Raw genomic sequence first — 19,965 nt, forward strand, 5'->3', positions numbered from 1 at the left:
GAGGCTCGTGTCGCTAATTGACTGATGCTGTTCTACGGGAGACCGAGAGATCGTCTGGAGATGACATGCAGGCTGCCTGATGCCTTTGTCTCCCTGGCAGTATCCCAACAGTTTTCCCCAACAGGGCAGTAAAAATGACACCATGTCACCACCATTTGCTATTCTTTTTACCACTGTTGACTCAGGTTCATCTTGCGATCTAGATCCTTTTCATACCTGCTGCAGCCAAGCCAGGTCGCCCCCATCCTATGCTTGCTGCTTTTCATTCTTGGTCCCTGAATGCAGGACTTTACAGTTATCTCATTTGAATTTTGCCCTGACTTGCGAATTTTCTTTGCGCAGCGAAGGATTTTCCCCTGCCTTCCACAGGCAAGCAATTCAAAGTTCAGTCCCCCAAACTTGTTGTTCAAGTGGTATAGTCTATGAACAATGTAATCATGCAGCTTCCTGTTTGTATAGTCCAGTTTTTATTATAAATAGCCCCTTTGCCTCATGATCTATCCTTATTTTGCTGCAATTATAGAAAGACAAAAACCTCTTCAAATGGAAAAATGTAAAATAAAATAAAGTCAATAATGTTGCACTAGAGAACAATATTTCTGATTCTAGGTTTAGATGACTTGAGAATGCTATCTTAAAAGAAAATCTAACAACTGGGTGTACAGATTTTCAACTTAACACCCCCCCCATATATGTTTTTCTAAAAGTCTGTGACACATTGAGATTAGAAAAACCTGAAATTGTTATTAGCATGGGAAGCTATGGTGTGAATTGTAACCTGCCTGCTGTGTCGATAAATTGCCAGGCATAGCACCAACACCGACTATTCAAATTTGATGAAACTAATTTCGCATATCTTCATTTTTCAAATGTCAACTATCATGAAATATTAACCAGTGCTAAACAGCATTCTCAAGGCTCTTCGAGCTTAGCGTCTGCATTCAGATGCAGTCATTATCATTTATTAAAGTATACCAATAAAGGGGTGGGGAACTTCTGGCCCATGGGCCTAATTTGGGCTGTTAATTTGCCCCCTTCCCCCCAGTCCATTTTGGCCAAGCAGTGCACATCTGCTCTACAACTCACTTCATAGAACATGTCATTAGACATTTCTATGCTTAATGCTCGTATGTTTGGCTTGAATTTAGATTGTAAATCTGACTTCAATCACTTTCTGCAGAAAAACAACTTCTTCAAATGACAATTCTTTCTAACAAGCCTTCTCACCGCTTTCTTTTGATTCTGCCACTCTGGGGCACTTTTTGAGGGAGTGGGGAGGACTAGCAGCTACTGCATGGAGCATAGAAATGATGGGGGAAGCATGTAGAACGTTGTTTAACCTACCTGATTATCTCCTTGCCCTTATATCCCTGCCTGATCACCGAAGTCTTTGGAGGAGTCACTGTTAGTGATCCCCCATGAATGGGATGCACAGCTCCTATACACCTTGAGCAGCGTGTTTAGTATTATGTGGTCAATTTTATGGAACACCCTTCCATTGCGGTCAGACAAGCCCCTCCCTATAAACTTCCAATGCCTACTGAATACTTTTTTATTATTCCAATAGATTTTTAATTGAAGCTTGATCTTATAGCTCTATTTTTGGTACTGAGTTTTTGTAAACAACTTTACAAAACTTAAATTGTTTAAATAAATAAAATAACCTAACATAATGAATGCACTTTTGTAGCACATGATAGCCTTGATTGCTGGAAAAGTATTAGTTAACATACATATCCTAGCTGTAGGCAGCTCTGAAACTGAAGGAAGGGTGCATTAAGGGAAAATGCAAACAGACAGGATTCTAGGTTGTTCCACTTAACACCTGCCCCCCCCAAGGTTGGGATTGTTTTTTGTGTAACCTAGAGCCTAGATCCAAATCTGGGGTTCTTAGACAGTGCTCTAGTATGACAAAGAGTTTGTCAAAGTCAGTGATGGGGTATCAGTGGACACTTATGTGCATTCATGTTCCCTCTGATTTTCAGAAACGTGAAATACAAATTTTGTGATTTGTTATTTGAATTGGAATGTCAAGTTTGCACAGTGCTATTAGAAATTTCCTGAAGAAAATATTTCATTTTGTATCAGACTGTGATGGTGGTGTTGCTATTATATTTATTTCACTTGAATGCCAGTTTCAATTTATTCCAGGCTTTCCTCATTGTATTATGAGAAGTTTGCTAGCTCTTAATTTTCAGCAAATGGCTCACCATCGACAAGCCCCAAGCTAACATGTGAGCTGTGAGGCAGTGGTCAGAAAGAGCGCTTCCACCCTGCCTTGAGTTCACCTGGGATTGCTTTTAATCATGTCCTTTACTATTTGCACATTTCTGCTAATTCATTTGACAGCTTATAGTCAATGCTTGAGGTGATGTGCTTGCGATGATATATCCCAGTGAATGACAGAAAAATGAGCCGTTTGTCAATCTAGACTTATTTCTGAGGAATTTTATATATCCACTTATTCAAGGTCTGAATTACAAACTCAGTAGGTCAAGAGGTTTAATCAGATTTGCACATGCTAAGATGAAGATGGAAATGAAAAGCTCATTTTTCTTTCCTACCAGAAAAAGAAAGAAAGAAAAGGTTATTCCATGGAGGCTGCAGCTTAGAACAGTCAGCTGGACTCTGTATATTACTGCCTCACTTACCACATTTGCTCTTGAGAAGATGGACAGATCTGTTGTTTTTGGCTTCCTGATATACTAATGGGAAGTATTAGGGGAAACGATGTAGCTCAATTGTAGAGCACATGTTTGGCATGCAGGAAGTACAAGGTTTAATTTCTAGCATGAGTGGACGGTCCACTAGATATTGCATTCTTGGATTTTTAAAAAGCTTCTTATAAAGTCTCTCACCAAAGGACTGGGTAAGAGGAAAGAGACTCTTATGGATAAGTAACTCACAGAACAAGAAGTAGCAGAGAGTAGGAATAACTGGAGACTTTGCACAATAGATGGATGTAACAAATGGGATCTCCCAATGATCTGCTTCGGGACCAGTGCTTTTTAATATGTTCATAAATGATTTGGAGTCAGGGAAAATCAGTGACATGGCCATGTTGGTTGGTGACACACAGGCTAGTAAAAAACAAAAAGTGATTTCAAAGAACCCCCAAAAGATATTTCCAAACTGAGTGAACAGGCAGCAAAATGGCAGATGCAGTTCACTGCAAGTATTTATGAAATGATGCACTTTGGAGCAAAAAATCCTACTGTCACTTCTATGTTAATGGGTTTGAACAGGCACCGACAGACCAGGAAAGAGATCTTGGGCTTAATGAAAATATTGACCTAGCTGTGATAAAGGAGAATCTCATGTTTGGGATTTTGGAAATAAAATTGATCCCTTTTGCATAATACTGGAACTTGAGGTCATCCAATGAAAGTGAACATTGGAAGAGTCAGCACAGACAAAAGGAAGGACTTCTTCAACCATAGTACAGTTAGTCTCTCATCCATAGAAATATCTGATGAAAATATTGTATGAGCACCTTTCACAACTATACTATGACTAGTTTTCAAACTGTATTTTCAAAATGTAGGCTACGGGTAGAATCTAGAGAAACAAACCAAGCCCATCCTTATGTGAATATGTCTATGGGACTTCAGTATCCTTAATATTCTGATTTCATTGAAAACAACATCCTTGTTAATTCATTTGGCATGGCTTCTTCATTTTAAATTTTAAATCAGAATATACACGTGCTACGAATGAAGTCTTCACTTAGTCCAAGATACTGATAAAAACGGGGAAAATTGTAAAGAAATATTTTTTATTAAATCTGAAAATGCAGTAAACAGTGTTTCATTACAGACCAAAGTGAGAAATACAGATCAGGTAATGTTATACATCACAAACAACTGCAAGCCTTTTTCATATTGATCACTGGGTTTTGTTGTTGTAGATATCTTGTACGTTTGCAACTCATACAGATATACTGGATTTCCACAACAGATCCCTGCAATACAAACTACCTTTCTTTTTCTTTCTTTCTTTCTTTCTTTCTTTCTTTCTTTCTTTTTTACAATTTTGGCTCTGTTCTGTTCATTTTGGGGACATCTTAAACGCAAATATGCTTTTAAAAAAGAGAAAGAAATCAATTATATTTACATTTTAAAGGGCAATTCATTATCTTTCTCAATAGAATCCATTTTCAGATATGACAGGTGCCAATATGTGAAAGGGAGGAAAGTCTCTGACCATCAATGGCTGCTTTGTTTTCAAAAGTCCAATGGCTGCTTGTTGGCGCCGTTCAACAAAATACTCAGGAGCTGAGTATATAAACCAGAATCATAATCTTAGTTGTCATTATGTAATCTTCAGAGCCGCAGGTATACATCCCTCTGGAGCTTAAACCTGCAAAAGGAAACAGAGATAGAAAAGTACACTCAAATTCACATGCTCAAGGCATTATTGATAAGAGCTGGTTTTAATGTGCTTAATAATCACCATGCTTTACTTTGCATGTTTCCCTCCACCCATCATTTTGATTATTTTTTTTCTTCAGGAGGATGAGGTCTAATACTATTAGTTGACTATGACTGCACTTTGAGAAGCACTGTTTCATTGCTCTGTTTCATTCCACCGTTGGTGAAAGACTTGCAACTGTACAGTTCAATGCATAAAGTATAAAGTACCTAGGACAGGCATAGGCAAACTCTGCCCTCCAGATGTTTTGGGACTACAACTCCCATCATCCCTGACCACTGGTCCTGTTAGCTAGGGATGATGGGAGTTGTAGTCCCAAAACATCTGGAGGGCTGAGTTTGCCTGTGCCTGACCTAGGACATTCAACCCACAAACCAGTTAATATTTTGTGTTTGGATTTCAGTCAAGGAAAGCAGTGGGGCAATTAGATTATTCTGAATTCTTGACTTAGTTATATTACAAGGGAAGCCCCCCCTTAAGCTGGAAATGTATATTACTTTGCTTACAGCAAAGTGCCAGGTGTTGGAAGTATTTGGGGGGGGGGGGCTCATGTTTATTCAGCTGTGTAGGTACCTGGATTTCTGCCCCAAAGTCTTGCCCTGATGGTACCATTCAATAGAACAACACCAGCTTTGCAACCTAACTCTATCCATATGAAACTGCTCACCCACCAAAGTCTTTGGAGGGTCTGTGGTCAGGTTACTTGAAATGCGTCATCATGCCTCCTGCCTGGGGGGAACTAGCCCTTGCAACTGACTTTTTCAAGATGAACATTTCATAACTTCTATTTACTCTTCCTAGTGGATGGCGAAGACCATGTCGCCCCCCCCCCCGGCCTTCTATGATAGTGGAGTTAGTTTTCAGAGCCCCTGATGCTGTGCATTTTTTTTTTTTAAAAAACAATTTTAATGTGCTATTATTTATTTGGACCATTTGCATCTGCCCTTCATCCAAATATTTTAATGCGGGAAGTAGCAGAAATCCAAACAAAGTGAGATCGCTGCTTTGAATTTGCATTTTGTAATGTGCCTCTCGTTCTTTTACTTACATTTTATACTTGCATTTTAACTTTAGTGAGCCACTTTGGTGGTTCTTTGGTTGAAAAGCCACCTAGAAATAAACTTTGGCATGACATGACATTGATGTGCAGTGGAGAATGACGGCTAAGCTCCCAGCCCTGGTAACGTATTATCTCCTTATTCCAGCACTCTGTGCATTCTGATTCCCTATGCGGAGGCAGAACCAGCCATCAGTACCAGAATACTAGAGCTGGTTTAAAATAACAACTATATAAGAATCATTGGAGGGCAGGGAGGACGTGGAGAGGACACCTGGATTTGCCCCCATGCTTTGCACCATATTCTGCCCCTGCCCCAAATCCCCTTAAGGCCCTCTTCAGTAGCTTTTGGTTGAAACATGTACTGATTAGTACAGCAATGTACCCTACCTAAAGTTCCGTGTAAGGGTGTTCCTTCACCTCAACGAACTAGGCTCTCCTCTCACTTCTGTACACTCTTTCCATTTCTTCTGCTTTTTATCTTTCTATTATCAGTCTTGAAGTCATCCATTTGCTATCTCTTGTCTCTTGCCCCCTTTGCACAGAATTGCCCCCTAGTCTCCATGTTCATGTTATTCCATCTTTATCTTTTGCAATACCCTCTAATTGTTTCTCCTTTTGCCTCCCTTTTGGTTCCTTTCCAGTTGAACAACTCCCTGTTCCCACAGTGAACACATGCCTGTTGATAAATTGATGGCCGCAAGCAGTGCTTTTTTGGGGGGACGGGGGACGGGACACATACCCCTAAACATTTTGTGAATCTAAGTTTGGCCTCAATATGAGTAGAAAAATGAGAGTACCCCCTAAACATTTTTTAAAGAAAAAAAGCACTGGCCGCAGGTGTGAATAGGTAATGAGATTTTTTTCAGTACAGTACAGGCAGGTGCCTATAATTGTGTGTAGGGAGGAAACCAACCCCTTGTTTTGCATAGGAACAGGCAAACTGTTTCTTCGTCCCTCCATCTCCCCTCCCCTTCAGTTAAAATAAATAACTGGGAGCTTGTGGGCAGAGACATTGGCTGTTTAAACCTATACACAGTCCTCAGTATATTTTAGGAACCTTTAAAATAGTAAATAACGAGGATTATTATGCTGAAGAGTTTAATTTCAACCCGACCCAGTAACTGATTTCCACACAGCTGCAGCCTCCACTTAAATCAGCAAGCCGCAGATCCGCAGCCCCCTGAAAATTCTGCTGCATTTTCCCCCTCATGTTAATTGGTTTTCCTTTTCTCCCAACCAGGCACGTAAGAGACTGTTCCCAGGTTTACCTGGTACCATAATATCAAGTTAGTGTCAAAGGTCTATCCAGCTTTAGTTCTTCCCAGCAGTCAAGGGACCACAGCAACAGAGTTGGGGAAGGGGGGGTGAGGTAACTCACTGGACATGGTTGGAATCCTAATTTCCTCACTGCTGCTCCCTTCCCCTCCATCGCTCACAGTTCTTATTTCTACGAGATAATCTTCTTCGAAAGGTACCAGCAGCTCAGCGGATGTACTGTTTGTCTCCAATATATGAGTGGTGCTTTGTCGGTTTTGCCTATACAGAATCTAAATATAAAACAAGAGAAGGGCAGGACCCGTTATATTATTGCCGCTTGCTTTTGTTAAGGCTTCTCCGCATGGTGGGTTGTGTTCTCAAACATTTCTGCAGCGTATTTTCAAGCACCCTGTGGGCACATTCAGGAAAAACACAAACCGCTCCAGTTGCTTACAAGAAATCCCTATGGAGATTCCCCATGTGGAATCTGAAGAGGTGCACGGATATGTTCACAATGCTTCCCTGTCTTTCATGCAGCGGCACATCTTCAACCTTATAATCCAGCACTTCTCGCTGTGTTCCTTGGAGCTTCTGGGGTTCCTTAAAGCACCCCAAGGGGTTCCACAATGTAAAAAGTTGCCGTTGTGGACACATTTGCATAATGTGTGATTTCCATTGAGCTGCAGCCGTGAGAGTTAAATGCACTTATTTCCTTCCTTCTCAGAGCTTTCCAATGGCTAAATCAGTAGCATCCAGAAGGGCTGTGTGGGCAGAGCAAATCTGCTTACCTGGTTTGCCAATGCTGCGCCAATCTGATGCTCTCCACCACCTCACCCCTCTTAGTAACTGGCAGTGGAGTGCAGTGTTGAGAAGTCAGGTAAGCAATGCAGCTTTGCTTGCACCATTTGCTACTGGGTTAAGTACGCTGCTCAAGCCCTTGTCACAGGAATCCCTTGTCTCCTTGTAAGTTCCTTCCATTGGAGCCAGCTCCTAGGGGCCAAGGTCCCTTTGAACCCACCCATAAAATGTTTCAGGGGGCATCCCTCCCCCAAAGGTAACGGCCATTGTCATTCAAATGGTGTATGTGATCAATGGTGTGTGTGATCATATTGTGATCAATTATGTGGGGTAGGGCTTACCTTCCCCCCAAATAATATTTCATTCAAGCTGATACCAGCTCAGCTAAATACATATATTTCAAGGGGCCAGATATATGAATACTATTTGCAAAGTAGTAGAGATTTGTTATTGCCCCATGTCAGAATGAATGGGGGAACCAGTTCTTTGATAATGGCACCATTTTTATGTTGTGACTAAGAATTAAAGAAAGCAGGCACAAAGCCAACCTATTTATTGATCTCACAGCTGACCTGTAGCAAGAGATGTGGTGACAGACCGTTTCTCAGTTGCCTAGCTGACAATTCCATTTTATGGAAGGTGGAATAAACAACAAGGGGGTGATCTCTCTTGGACCTGGTCCTCACAAACAGGGAGAAACTGTTTGACAAAGTGGAACTACTGGAAACTTTTGGAGGAAGTGATCATGTCTTCTTTGGTTTCATTATACCTGTGGTTCTCAAACTTTTTTCCTCTGGGCCACACTTTCAGAATAAAAATTTGTTTGGGACACACCAGTTTTTTTATGGATAAGAAATATATTGGAAAACCAAAAGAAACAACTCCAACAGTGCTTGATTTATAACACAGAACATCACTACATTGTAATATAATTGGACATCCAGAAAGTATAAAACATGAATCATTCCCAAAATAGAATTATCACCAAGTCTCTTACATATGTACCTTAAGTATGTATACAAACTCAAAGAGAGATGTGAGCTTGTAGTATCACTTGATGCTCTTTCTCTCATTTTGAAAAGGTTTCTATCCATATTCTACAAATAAAAACAAATTTATACTATACTAGACTGAAATGCTTAAATGTTTCTTTGATTATCCTTGAATCTTCCAGCCGCACTTGCCATCCTCTCCTGCCTCACCAGTGTGACACACCACACCCTTTGAAAACCACTGCATTTTACAGAGGCAAGGGAAAGCTGAGTGAAGTCGGACATGCATTCTGGACTTTAAGAAGGCTGATTTCAAAAATCTTAATGGAAATACTGGGTGAGATCTCATGGTCAGAAATATTGAAAGAGAAGAGAGCCCAAAATGATGAGAGTTTCTTAAAGCTGAACTATTGAGAGCAGAAATGCAGGCAATTCCAACAAGAAAAATGGGAGGCATCTGTGTCTGCATAAGGAGTTTACAGATAAGCTGAGATTTAAGAAGGACATGTATAAGAGATGGAAGAAAGGGAAATCATGAAGAAATAGTATACACAAGTAGCCATCAGTTGCAGGGAGAAGGTCAGGTGGGCCAAAATTCAGAATGTGCTTAGTGTTGCCAGAGAGGTTAAAAATAATATTAAAAGGTTTATCCAACTATGTTTGAAACAAGAGGGAACAACAAGCAAGGAGTAGATCCTCTGCATGAAGAAGATGGAGAAATGTTAATGGGTGATAGAGAGAAGGTGGAATTGCTTAACACCTACTTTGCCTCTTCATCCAAAAGGAAAGCAATGCCCAACCTGGTGATAACAGAATAAACGGTGCAAGGAGGAAGCTGCAGCCCAAGATTTGCAAAGAGGTAGTAAGGGAACACGTACCTATTTTAAATGAATTTGCAGATGACACCAAACCGGGGGGGGGGGGTGTAGTTAATGCCACAGAATACAGAATCAGAATTCAAATGAGAACTGGGCTCAACTAACAAAATTAATTTCAGTAGGGAAAAATATAAGATTCTAAACTTAGGCAGGAATAACCAGCTACACAAATACAAGACGAGAGACACCTGACTTACTGAAAAGGATCTAGGGGTCTTAGTATACCATTAACTTACACGAGTAGACAGTGTGATACAGCAAAAAAGCTAATGCTATTATAGGTTGCATCAACAGAAGTATAGTTTTCGTATCAAGGAAAGTAATAATACCACTCTATTCTGCCATGGTCAAATCACATACGGAGTAGTGTGTCCAATTTGGGGTGGTACAATTTAAGAAGAATATGGACAAGCTGGAACATGTGTAGAGGAGGGCAATCAAGATGATCAAGCATCTGGAAACCAAACTTAGGAGAAATTGTTAAGGAAGTTGGGTATCTTTTGTCTGGGAAAGAGGAGATATGATAGCCATCTTCAAAAACCTAAAGGCTGTCACATGGAAGATGGAGCAAGCTTGTTTCTTCTGCTCCAGAGGGTAGGACCTGAACCAATGGTTTCAAGTTACAAGAAAGAAGACTAGACATCAGGATGAACTTTTTGACAGTAATACCAGTGGAATGGGCTCCCTTGTGAGGCTGTGGACTCTTTTTCCTTAGAGGTTTTTAAGTAGAGGTTGGATGACCATGTGCCATGGATGCTTTAGTTGAGATTCTTGCAATGTAGGGCTTTGGATTACATGATTCTCAGGGTCCCTTCCAACTCTACAATTCTATGATTCTATTGGATTAGGCAATGCTAGCAGATGCTACCACAAAGGCTTAAGCCATGTTGGATGGAGAAACAGCTGAAGGTATGAAGTAGGTGGCGTGGAGGGAGGGCAAAGTATGAAAAAACAAGCCATAGTCACTTTGGTCATCTGCAGGTGATCATTAAACCATGTCTTAGGCATGGTTGAACCTGATGTGCGAAGCGAGCCTATAACCAGTCCATCTAATTCAAGAGAGGAGGCAGAAATAGAAACTATACCCTTCCTTATTCCCTCCCTTTCCATAGTACATCTCCACATGGCAACTGCAGGTAATAGTCATGTATCAGAGTCAGAGAAATGGGTCAGTTGTTTCCTCAGCACACTTCCCTTCTTATATTTGATGGCTCTCAACCCAGTTTGACTAACATGACTAACAAGATAAAGAGTCACGTGATAAAGATCCTGTTATTTTGAACTGATTTACTTATTGGATTCTCTTATAAACTGCCCTTAATCCATTTAGGATCATAGAATGGTTCATAATACAATAATGCAATAATATACAATACAATCCATAAAACCACGGACTACTAAACTGTAGAGAAAATCAGGAATTTACAACTCATCCTATGTAGAGAACTAGATTCTCAGGGGAAAGGGTTCTAGCCTACCTTTACTATTCTAGTTTTCTACATGGAGCAATGATGGATTTCTTTGGAGGGGGATTTAGAAGGCCACTTGGTCAAGTTAAACTCGCAATCTGGAGAACTGGTACAGCCTCATAGATTCACCTCAATGAAACCTATGTCTTTGACTGATGTGACATAAGATATCTGTCTGATCTTCGATGTATAGATGTGATGATGAAGAACAGCCTTTTCGTTCTTAATTTAAATTGTGGTCAGTCATCTCCTTAGTGGTTAAAGCCTCTGCATTTACCATAGTCTTTGGAATGATATTTTCCATTTCAAAAATAACATTTGTGGCAGCATGATTTGCGTAAGACTCATTGACATTTTGTATTTATGTTCACCACTTATGTCTCATGTGAAAACTGCACTGACTACAGAGTCATGTATCTAGATTCTCTGGGATCTCAGGATAGTCCACTTTTATTATCTGAGTGCCCATCAAACATGGCACATGCTCTGTTCTTGAATACATTTCACTTAATAAGCTGATGAAGCAATATAATATTTTTAGATCCAAATAAAAAATAGCAATACTTTACTTAAAATACAGCCACTCACAGGAGTTCCTATGTTTAACATACTTACTTTGTAGCCTAGTACTTCAGACTCATTTTCCATTGTTTTCACATGCTCCCAGTTCAAGCATATCTTCGAATTTGTCAGTTTCCAGGCAATGTTGGCTGGGCGTTGACTTGGGGCTTTAATAAAAGATAAGGACAACATGCATCATTTCCAGACAGAAGCTGCACAAACTGTTAACATGAAAAGTACTCAGATATGACTGATTCAAACTCAAAGTAACTATTTAAAGACTCTTATTGCAATCGCCTTTCCTATGTGAAGCAAATTCTATTCATAACAGGCGGGGAAGAACAGAACCCACTGATCAAAAAACTGTATTAACAAATTACATTATTAATAGAGCCCACAATCTGGTTAGCTGTGTGCTTTTGCACCCAGATGCTGGGAAGATATTTCATTAAAAGTTCCACAGTTATTCCACAATCATTGGCCTGGGATGTACCATGTAGCTCAAACCAGCTAGGGAATGTGATGCTTGCCACACTCACCAAAAACATTTGACTCATAAAACCCCACAAGTGGCAATATATTATGATGTGCTTCCCCGTCCTGGGAATTGTATAGTGAAATAGATGCCAACCCTCATATGCCTATGTGGGTACCCTATCTTTTTCTGTAAAATGTCCCTAGTTGGTTTTCAGGGGTGCCATATGTGGAGGGAGGGAAGGTGGCCTCTCCCATGGGTATATGGAGATTGTCATCTTTTTCTCAAAGAAAGAACAAATAAGAGGAGTCAATTAAACCACCTCACTAAAAAAATAAAAAGGGGGGTGAGAAAGCAAGCTGGAACAAATCATGCCTGGAAAGGTTGTACACATGTGATCTAAACTGCATGTCCATGTTTCAATCTGAGCATGATTGGTGGGCTATAAACCATGCAGCCTTGCTACAAATTGTGGAGGAAACCAAAATCTTCTCCCATTCTTGTGAACAGAAGTGCCTGTTGTGGGTGGGCGCAGGGCAGGGTTGTTGGTTTCAGGGAAAACTAGTAGGGTGGTAGGGACAGTTGAGGCATCTGGAACAGATGATTTGAAGCCAGGAACTCTTCTTCAGGTCAGACTTCAACAGAGATGGAGAGGGGCTTGTTTAGTCCTTTGAGTATCCATTGCTCATTTCCAGGCCTGACTCTGGTAAAAATAAAATAAAATCCCTCAAGCTTTGAATGCCCTGTGTGTGCCGTTTCTTGGGGTCTTGGTTCAAGGGCTACTGAGACAAGACTCTTACTGGGTAGCCACTGCCAACTGGTGAAATATATTATCTACAGTACATGCCTGCATAAGTGGAAAGGCATAAATATATCTTATTGCATAAATATTTATTTCACAAAGATAGCTGGAAAATTCTAGACATATTTCTTAGCTCTGATCTGATTTTATTTAAAAAGACACAGAAGAGTTTTGATGAGAAACAACTAAGCAAATGATTAAAGGTAATTGAAACAGTTTCTTTTTGTCCATATAAAGACTGACCACAAGTTCACAGCTGGAAAAAATATACAAAGTATAACCAGATTTCTTATTATCTCCATAGTTATATGGTGCACATTCCCACACATCATTGTTCTGTGAAGAAGGAAGAAGGAAGATAGAACTGTGTGGAAGGATACTTATTTGAGCCTTCTATAGCTGGCATTTAAGCCAATGACAAGCTTCCCTCAAGGTGCCTAATTTTATTTCATTAAGTCCTCTTCAGAAATTTCCCTCCATCTATTCCAGCTCCACCCTCCCAACTTCCTTGCATTTGGTGGATGGCCTGCCCACCAATATGCATTCAGGTGTTCTCCATGTAATTAGGATCCCAATTGTGCAGATGAACCTTAATTGTGTATTCAGCTAGAGGTGTGTAGGTTCTCCCTGCTGAATATGTGCAGTTCAAAAGACAGGAAGAAGATCAGACTGCATGAGATTTACAGATGGTCCACATTGTCCCATTCCCACACAACTCTCCCATTAATGCATCCATGAACATGTGAGAATATAGTTCTTTCTGGAGAGGACTATATTACATTCTACTATGTCATACTGAACTTAACTATCCAATAGAAGGATTGTAATGCAACAGATGACCTTGTTAATGAGTCTACTGCAATTTCAGGTACCATCTTTTATGAGAGGTACACTTCATATACCTGTGAAAGACTAACAGCACAATCCTATGCATGCTTCCTAAAAAGCAAGTCCTGCTGTGTTCAGTAGGCTGATTTACTAGCAAGTGTGTTTAGGATGCAGTCTAAAAATATAAAGCTAGAAAAGGTGAAATCGAAACAATCCATAGTTCACTTTACTATGCAAGTTAGTCCACAAGTAAAATCCATTAGTTGTGTTGTTGTTGTTGTTGTTGTTGTTGTTGTTGTTGTTGTTGTTAATAGTTTGATGTTTTTTTGTCTGATTCTCACTTCCATTGCCTTACTAAAATGCAATGGGTTGCATCTGGGAGTGAGAATATAATAATAAATGTAAAAATCACAATTTGTTGCCCTTTCCTTATGTCAAATTCAGGTTCCTGAGGTGGCCATCTCATTCTGCCCAATGATAGGGCTGGGCCAGGGAGGAGGGCATCACCTCCCACACTGTTCCAGAGTATCCTCCAACCCCACAGAACAGTTTTTATGGACATACAAGGGGCTGCAGGGGGAAGAAAGAATCAATGAAGAATCACTTATACCCCCTACTTTTCTCTGTTGAAGCACCCCAGAAGCAGCATTTGCTCATGGAGACTCTGAATCCAACCCATTTTATGAATTTGTTGTCCCCCCCATTTTAATGATACTTCCTCCACCCAAATTCTATATTCTCTTCTATCATTGAGTGTAAGATATGGAAAGTGTTTGAAGTCCTCATCCCGTCCACTCCCTCTTTGATGTGCACTATGCAGAAGAGTGTTTATAAGGATTCTGCATGCATTAAAAATGAATAACCACAAAACACCCTTTACCTGTGCATTAGTGGCCACCTCTCCATACGTAACCTAAAAAGGAGAAAGAGTTAAACGAAAAAGGGCAAGGTGATGTTCCAGTTAATTAAAAGGTATTACTGGGGGCTCACTACTTCTCGTAAGCCCAAGGTGATTTTGAATGAGAAGGATGAATAGTAGGCTCATCAAATCAATGGAAGATAGGTGGAGAACATTGAGATATTTTCACAGAGGACTATGAACACCATTCCAGCTCTCATGCATTTCCAATGATGCTTAATCAAAGAGGGAAACTGAGGGAATATTTACACCATATTCTAATTTTTCCTCTGGAATTTTAAGGTATGTCAGTTTAGACTCCTCACAATACATCACAGTTCAAATGTGATGTGATTCTTCTTGGCTGCTAGGATATTCTCTTTCCACACTATTTTGAAGTTACAGGTTGTACCAGGCTTTTGTCTGGCACTACTGGGAGAAACTGAAAACAGATATATACTCATTAAACCCAATAAAAACAATCCAGCATTCAGGTGCACAAAGGCCTATTGAAATGAATGAGTGTAGAACACTTCTAACCCATTGATGAACTATAGATTTTCTGCAGTAGTGCTATAATGAAGCAGCCACGCTCGTTGAGCCAAAATGTTATTTTCCTCCATTTTTAACAATGGAAAGGAAGAACAAACAAAAGGACCATCTCATATCCTCACCCTTTTCTTTTTCCTGCTATTCTTAAGGTGCTGAAATTTCTAATGTTACATGCACCTTGTTCAACTGAAGGTTAGTAGAAATTCCAGCTGTAAATGTGATCAAGCCTTCAAAATGACAAAAGGAGTATTTCCCAAACAAGTAACAAAATCCATCAAATGATACACATACTAGATCATGGGTAGGCAACCTAAGGCCCATGGGCTGGATGCGGCCCAACCGCCTTCTCAATCTGGCCCATGGAAGGCCCGGGAATCAGCATGTTTTTACATGAGTAGAATGTGTCCTTTTATTCAAAATGCATCTCTGGGTTATTTGTGGGGCCTGCCTGGTGTTTTTACATGAGTAGAATGTGTGCTGTTATTTAAAATGCATCTCTGGGTTATTTGTGGGGCATAGGAATTCGTTCATATATTTTTTTCAAAATATAGTCCAGCCCACCACATGGTCTGAGGGACGGTGGACCGGCCCATGGCTGAAAAAGGTTGCTAACCCCTGTACTAGATTCTATTAAAAGGACTGGACTTAATTCATTGATTTATAACTGCTTGCCGTTATCAGAGGTGGATTTAGGGGAGCACAACCAGTTTGGTCACACTGGGTGCTGAGCATTGGGGGGCACCACAGAGGATGCTGCAATTATTATTGAGAATGGAGCATGAGAAGCAGGGTGTGTGCGCCAAATGTTGGTGTTGTGCAGGGCACTGCTGTATTATGAGACCCCCTAGTCTGCCGCTGCTGTTAAGTGCACATATCTTCCATGCAGGAATTTTGTAACAAAAGGTAGCCCTCAATGAGAGTTGTGCAAGAGAAGAATGGAAGAGTATTCTGCCCCATGCTTTCGAAAAGTACAGTTCATGACACAATCATTCCCCCACCTCCCCAGAGGTGCATCTGTAGAGAGCATTTGCAATAAATCTTGTAGAGAAACTGCAGACCTGTGGCAACTCATTTCCTAGACAGGAGCTGTTGAAAATTAGTCCAAGACTCGAAACAGACAGAGGTGCCTGCCATTTCCATCTGAGTTGGTTGTCTCCCAATCCAAGGTGTTGCTTTCTTACGGGTCTGCCTTGCACAGCTGCCTGTACTTCCAGCAAAGAAATATGGTGGGCTGGGCACTTCATGGTGACCCACATTAATCCCTTTGAAATTTTGTAAATTGTGTGGTTTACTTCATGTGGTGAAGTGAACTGACTGGTGTACTGCTTGCGATTATTGCTTTAATCGTGTTGGGAAAGCTGGGTGCCCAATCAGTCTCTGAATGAAGGGGAGGACTTTTCATTTAGTAACACAGAGACATATTTCCAATACCCATGCAGTACTTAAGCACTGCATTTTTTTTAAAAAAGGTGGCAACTTTATCAGTTATTGTAGTTCAGCATCCAATATCATCACTTCCTTTTGAAATATAGGACAGACATACTAGTTGTGGAACTTTATGATGCTTTTCTACTAGGCAAAGTTGTGCTGCAGCAGGTTACTGTGAGTCAAGTGCACTTGTGCTTTTTTAAAAAAGTCATTGGCTGTTTAAGATACTCACGTGCTTTTTTTGTAGTGACGTTAACGGGGACACTGGATGGTCCAGTCCCAGCTGTGTTGAAAGCCCTCACTGTGGCAAAATACATTGTATTGGCCCTGAGGCTGGTGATATTTTTGGCTGTGATGTTGCCGTTGACTCTGACTTTGCCAGTTGCAGAATCCTTTGAGTCGTCCGTCCAGTACAAGACCTAAAGTTTAAGAGCAAGGGTTCATTGCTTTTTCTCCAATTACAACCTTGATTGGAAAGAAGACAAGTAGACAAGTAATGCTTCAAGAGGGACAGCTGATTTTGTAATTGAAGCTGTCAGGATATAAAAGCAGGCATGAATATTTATAGCATTTCTTGCATCCTGAATACAAACCAGGGGGGGGGGGACCCACACATAAACAAATTAGGACTCCTTTGCTTTTATAGCTATCCAAAGGGGAAACTTTGATAAGGTGAGTAATGCTTAAGAGCTTGTCGATCTATAATTAAACCATGAAGGAAAAAGGAAAAAGAAATGAAATGAAAGAGGATTCCTAGAGAGATCTTAATTATTATGTTTCTTGCCCATGTAGTTACAATTCAATAACTATTGACTTAGGCCTCCCTTTGAGCTCTAACAGTTGTTTGATGTGGAAGAGCATGTGCTTTCTGAACTAGACCATCCACTCTGAGGTTCAGCAGCAAATGTACTTACAGTGTCACCATCCCCACACAAGAGGAGGTTTCAGCAGGCTTGGGAACATAGGAAGCTGCCTTATACTGAGGGAGACCCTGACAGCAGCTCTCCAGAACTTTAGACAATAGTACCTCCCAATCCTACCTGGAGATGTCAGGGATTGAACTTGGGACCTCCTGCATGCAGAGCACATTCACTACTATTGAGCCAAGACCCCTTTGGGCCCTTTTTTTGTGTGAAGTCAAGGTTTACAAAGCTACCTTTCCACAAACCCTGCAGAACAGCTCCCCCCACCTTGGGGTGGGGGGAATGGGAATACAAGAGAGAAGGAAATCATTCCATGAGTGCTATGACAACATTGGATGCAACCCATAGCTATTAAAAGCTACTAGAGAAAGGAATATAAGAAAGAAAATGGTTTATCTGGTTTGAGATAATAGAATGCACAGACAGTGCAATTTGCTACCTACCATTGCCAATCTGTAAGCTGCCCTCCAGTGAATCATGGAATATTTAAAGGTAAAGGTAAAGGGACCCCTGACCATTAGGTCCAGTTGTGGCCGACTCTGGGGTTGCGACGCTCATCTCGCTTTATTGGCCAAGGGAGCTGGCGTACATCTTCCGAGTCATGTGGCCAGCATGACTAAGCTGCTTCTGGTCTGGCGAAACCAGAGCAGCACACAGAAACGCCGTTTACCTTCCCACTGGAGTGGTACCTATTTATCTACTTTCACTTTTGATGTGCTTTCGAACTGCTAGGTTGGCAGGAGCAGGGACCAAGCAATGGGTGCTTACCCCATCATGGGGATTCGAACCACCGACCTTCTGATTGGCAAGTCCTAGGCTCTGTGGTTTAACCCACAGTGCCACTCACGTCCCCATGGAATATTTACAGAGATTCTAATTGCACAGGGTGAGTGTGTCTAAAAAACAACAACCCCAGAATCTTATTCAAAGTTGAAAGGAGACCAGTCTGTCTGCAAATAACCACATGCAAGGCATTAGACTAAAGGATATGTATACAAAAGCAGGAGAGGTTGAGGTTGGAAAGTTGTGTTGCAAGAATGCTGATGCTCAGCAGAGAAGATGGTGTGCTGAATGAACCAGCTATATTTGACTACAAAAATCTAATATGAAGTGTCCCACCTCATAGCCAAGAACCCTTCCAGTATGTCTGTTCCACACAACAGGATTCCAAGAGACTTCTATTTCTGAGGCTGAGAAACTTTGTACAATGGTTCCAGTTGGCGCTATCTGTGGCTCTGGGAAAGCAATTGTGGCACAGAAAACACACATTTAGAGACCACAATGTAATACCAAGTTGTTATAATGAAAAATAAACAGAAGGGATTATAAATCTGCAGAAATCATGAAAAGACTGATCTCTCACAACTAAAGACTTCCTGTGGCAACCAACTTCTTATGATGTAGTGAATTTAGCTATTGAACCACCATGACATTATGGCACAGCAATGCATCCATGCCACTGTCTATGATGTGATGTCAAACACTTCACAATATGGTTCAGATATCAGTTACACCAAAGTAAGAAGACCCAACAGTGTCATAAATGGTAAGACATGGATGATTTTGCTTACCGTCTTCTCCAGAGTACACAATATATATTGGGCTCATTGCGCCTACTCCTTCGTGATTGAAGACTCCCACTTTCACTTCAAAAGGGAATAAGGGTGTGATGCTTTCATTTCTATAGATGTATTTGGATGCCTCCACTGAGGCAACCACTGCCTTTGTCCAGCTTGCAGAGCCCAGAGGCCGGAACATAATAATGTAGCCAAAACCTTCCCCGTATTGTAGTTCCTCAGGAACTGACTGCAAGAGGCATAAAAATCAATCAATAACCACTTGCAAGCACTGTATATGCTGTTTTAATTGAATCTTCTCTCTATCAGTATATTTTAGTTGTATTGATTTGGTTGACTGTGCTTCCAAGAAGATAATAATGTTTGCTCCATCAGTCAATGTAATATTGAAAATAACAATAAAAATAAATCAATTGAGGCAATCAATTTAGAAACAAAAGACCTAATCAGCAGCATTAAAAAGCATGCACTACATTTTAAAAATTAGACTCATTTCATTATCATCTTAGTTTGCTTTTGATTTTCCACCATCCTACACACCCTTTGGAGTGCTGAATTGCTATTTTTTAAAGAATGACAACAGAATGGAAGTGACTATTGCTATATAAGTGTACACCAACTTGGTGATTGCAACTTTGGGCCATGCTACATGAGGCACACGAGGCACATGAGGCACACTAGATTCATGAATGGTATCTCCTGGTATTTCTATTTTACTAAAAGCTCACATGGGAATGCGGTCCAAATTGGCAGGTCTGGGGAAAGGGTTAATCATTTTCCCATTGCCATTTCCCAGATCATAGTGCCCCAAGATTTGCATGTAAGTTTAGTGTGTGTCACAAGAATATAACCAGTATTAATTTTTGTAGTTTCAACATTCTATAGTTTCAACATTGCCATGTTTCTATCTGTAAGTCTAGCCAAAGCAATATTCTCTTAATAAACCAAATGGAAAAAATATGCACTGGTGACTATGTCGATATTATTTTCATGAGGGCGTCCTTTTCCTTATACGTACTTTATGGAAAAAGAAACA

General features: G+C 40.6%; 1 protein-coding gene across 7 annotated transcripts in view; it reads right to left on the reverse strand.

Annotated features, from left to right (window-relative positions):
- Positions 1-4,070: 4,070 nt before the first annotated feature.
- The window catches only part of CNTN6 (contactin 6), a 196,966-nt gene continuing 181,071 nt past the window's right edge, over positions 4,071-19,965 (reverse strand). For 4 of the 7 annotated variants that reach the window (XM_081901481.1, XM_081901480.1, XM_081901482.1 and 1 more), the window contains 6 exons: positions 18,924-19,158; positions 18,472-18,587; positions 16,662-16,848; positions 11,501-11,613; positions 6,870-7,038; positions 4,071-4,359 (listed from right to left, as the gene is read on the reverse strand). In XM_081901481.1, coding sequence (XP_081757607.1) covers positions 4,268-4,359; positions 6,870-7,038; positions 11,501-11,613; positions 16,662-16,848; positions 18,472-18,587; positions 18,924-19,158 — 912 coding nt within the window. In that variant the 3' untranslated portion in view covers positions 4,071-4,267. Of the gene's footprint in view, positions 4,360-6,869; positions 7,039-11,500; positions 11,614-14,431; positions 14,465-16,661; positions 16,849-18,471; positions 18,588-18,923; positions 19,159-19,965 lie in introns of those variants that run through there. The other 3 variants (XM_081901483.1, XR_014165831.1, XM_081901485.1) reach the window with 3 other exon arrangements.

The sequence above is a fragment of the Podarcis melisellensis genome (assembly GCF_964234715.1).
Source record: "Podarcis melisellensis genome assembly, chromosome: 2".
NCBI lineage: Eukaryota > Metazoa > Chordata > Lepidosauria > Squamata > Lacertidae > Podarcis > Podarcis melisellensis.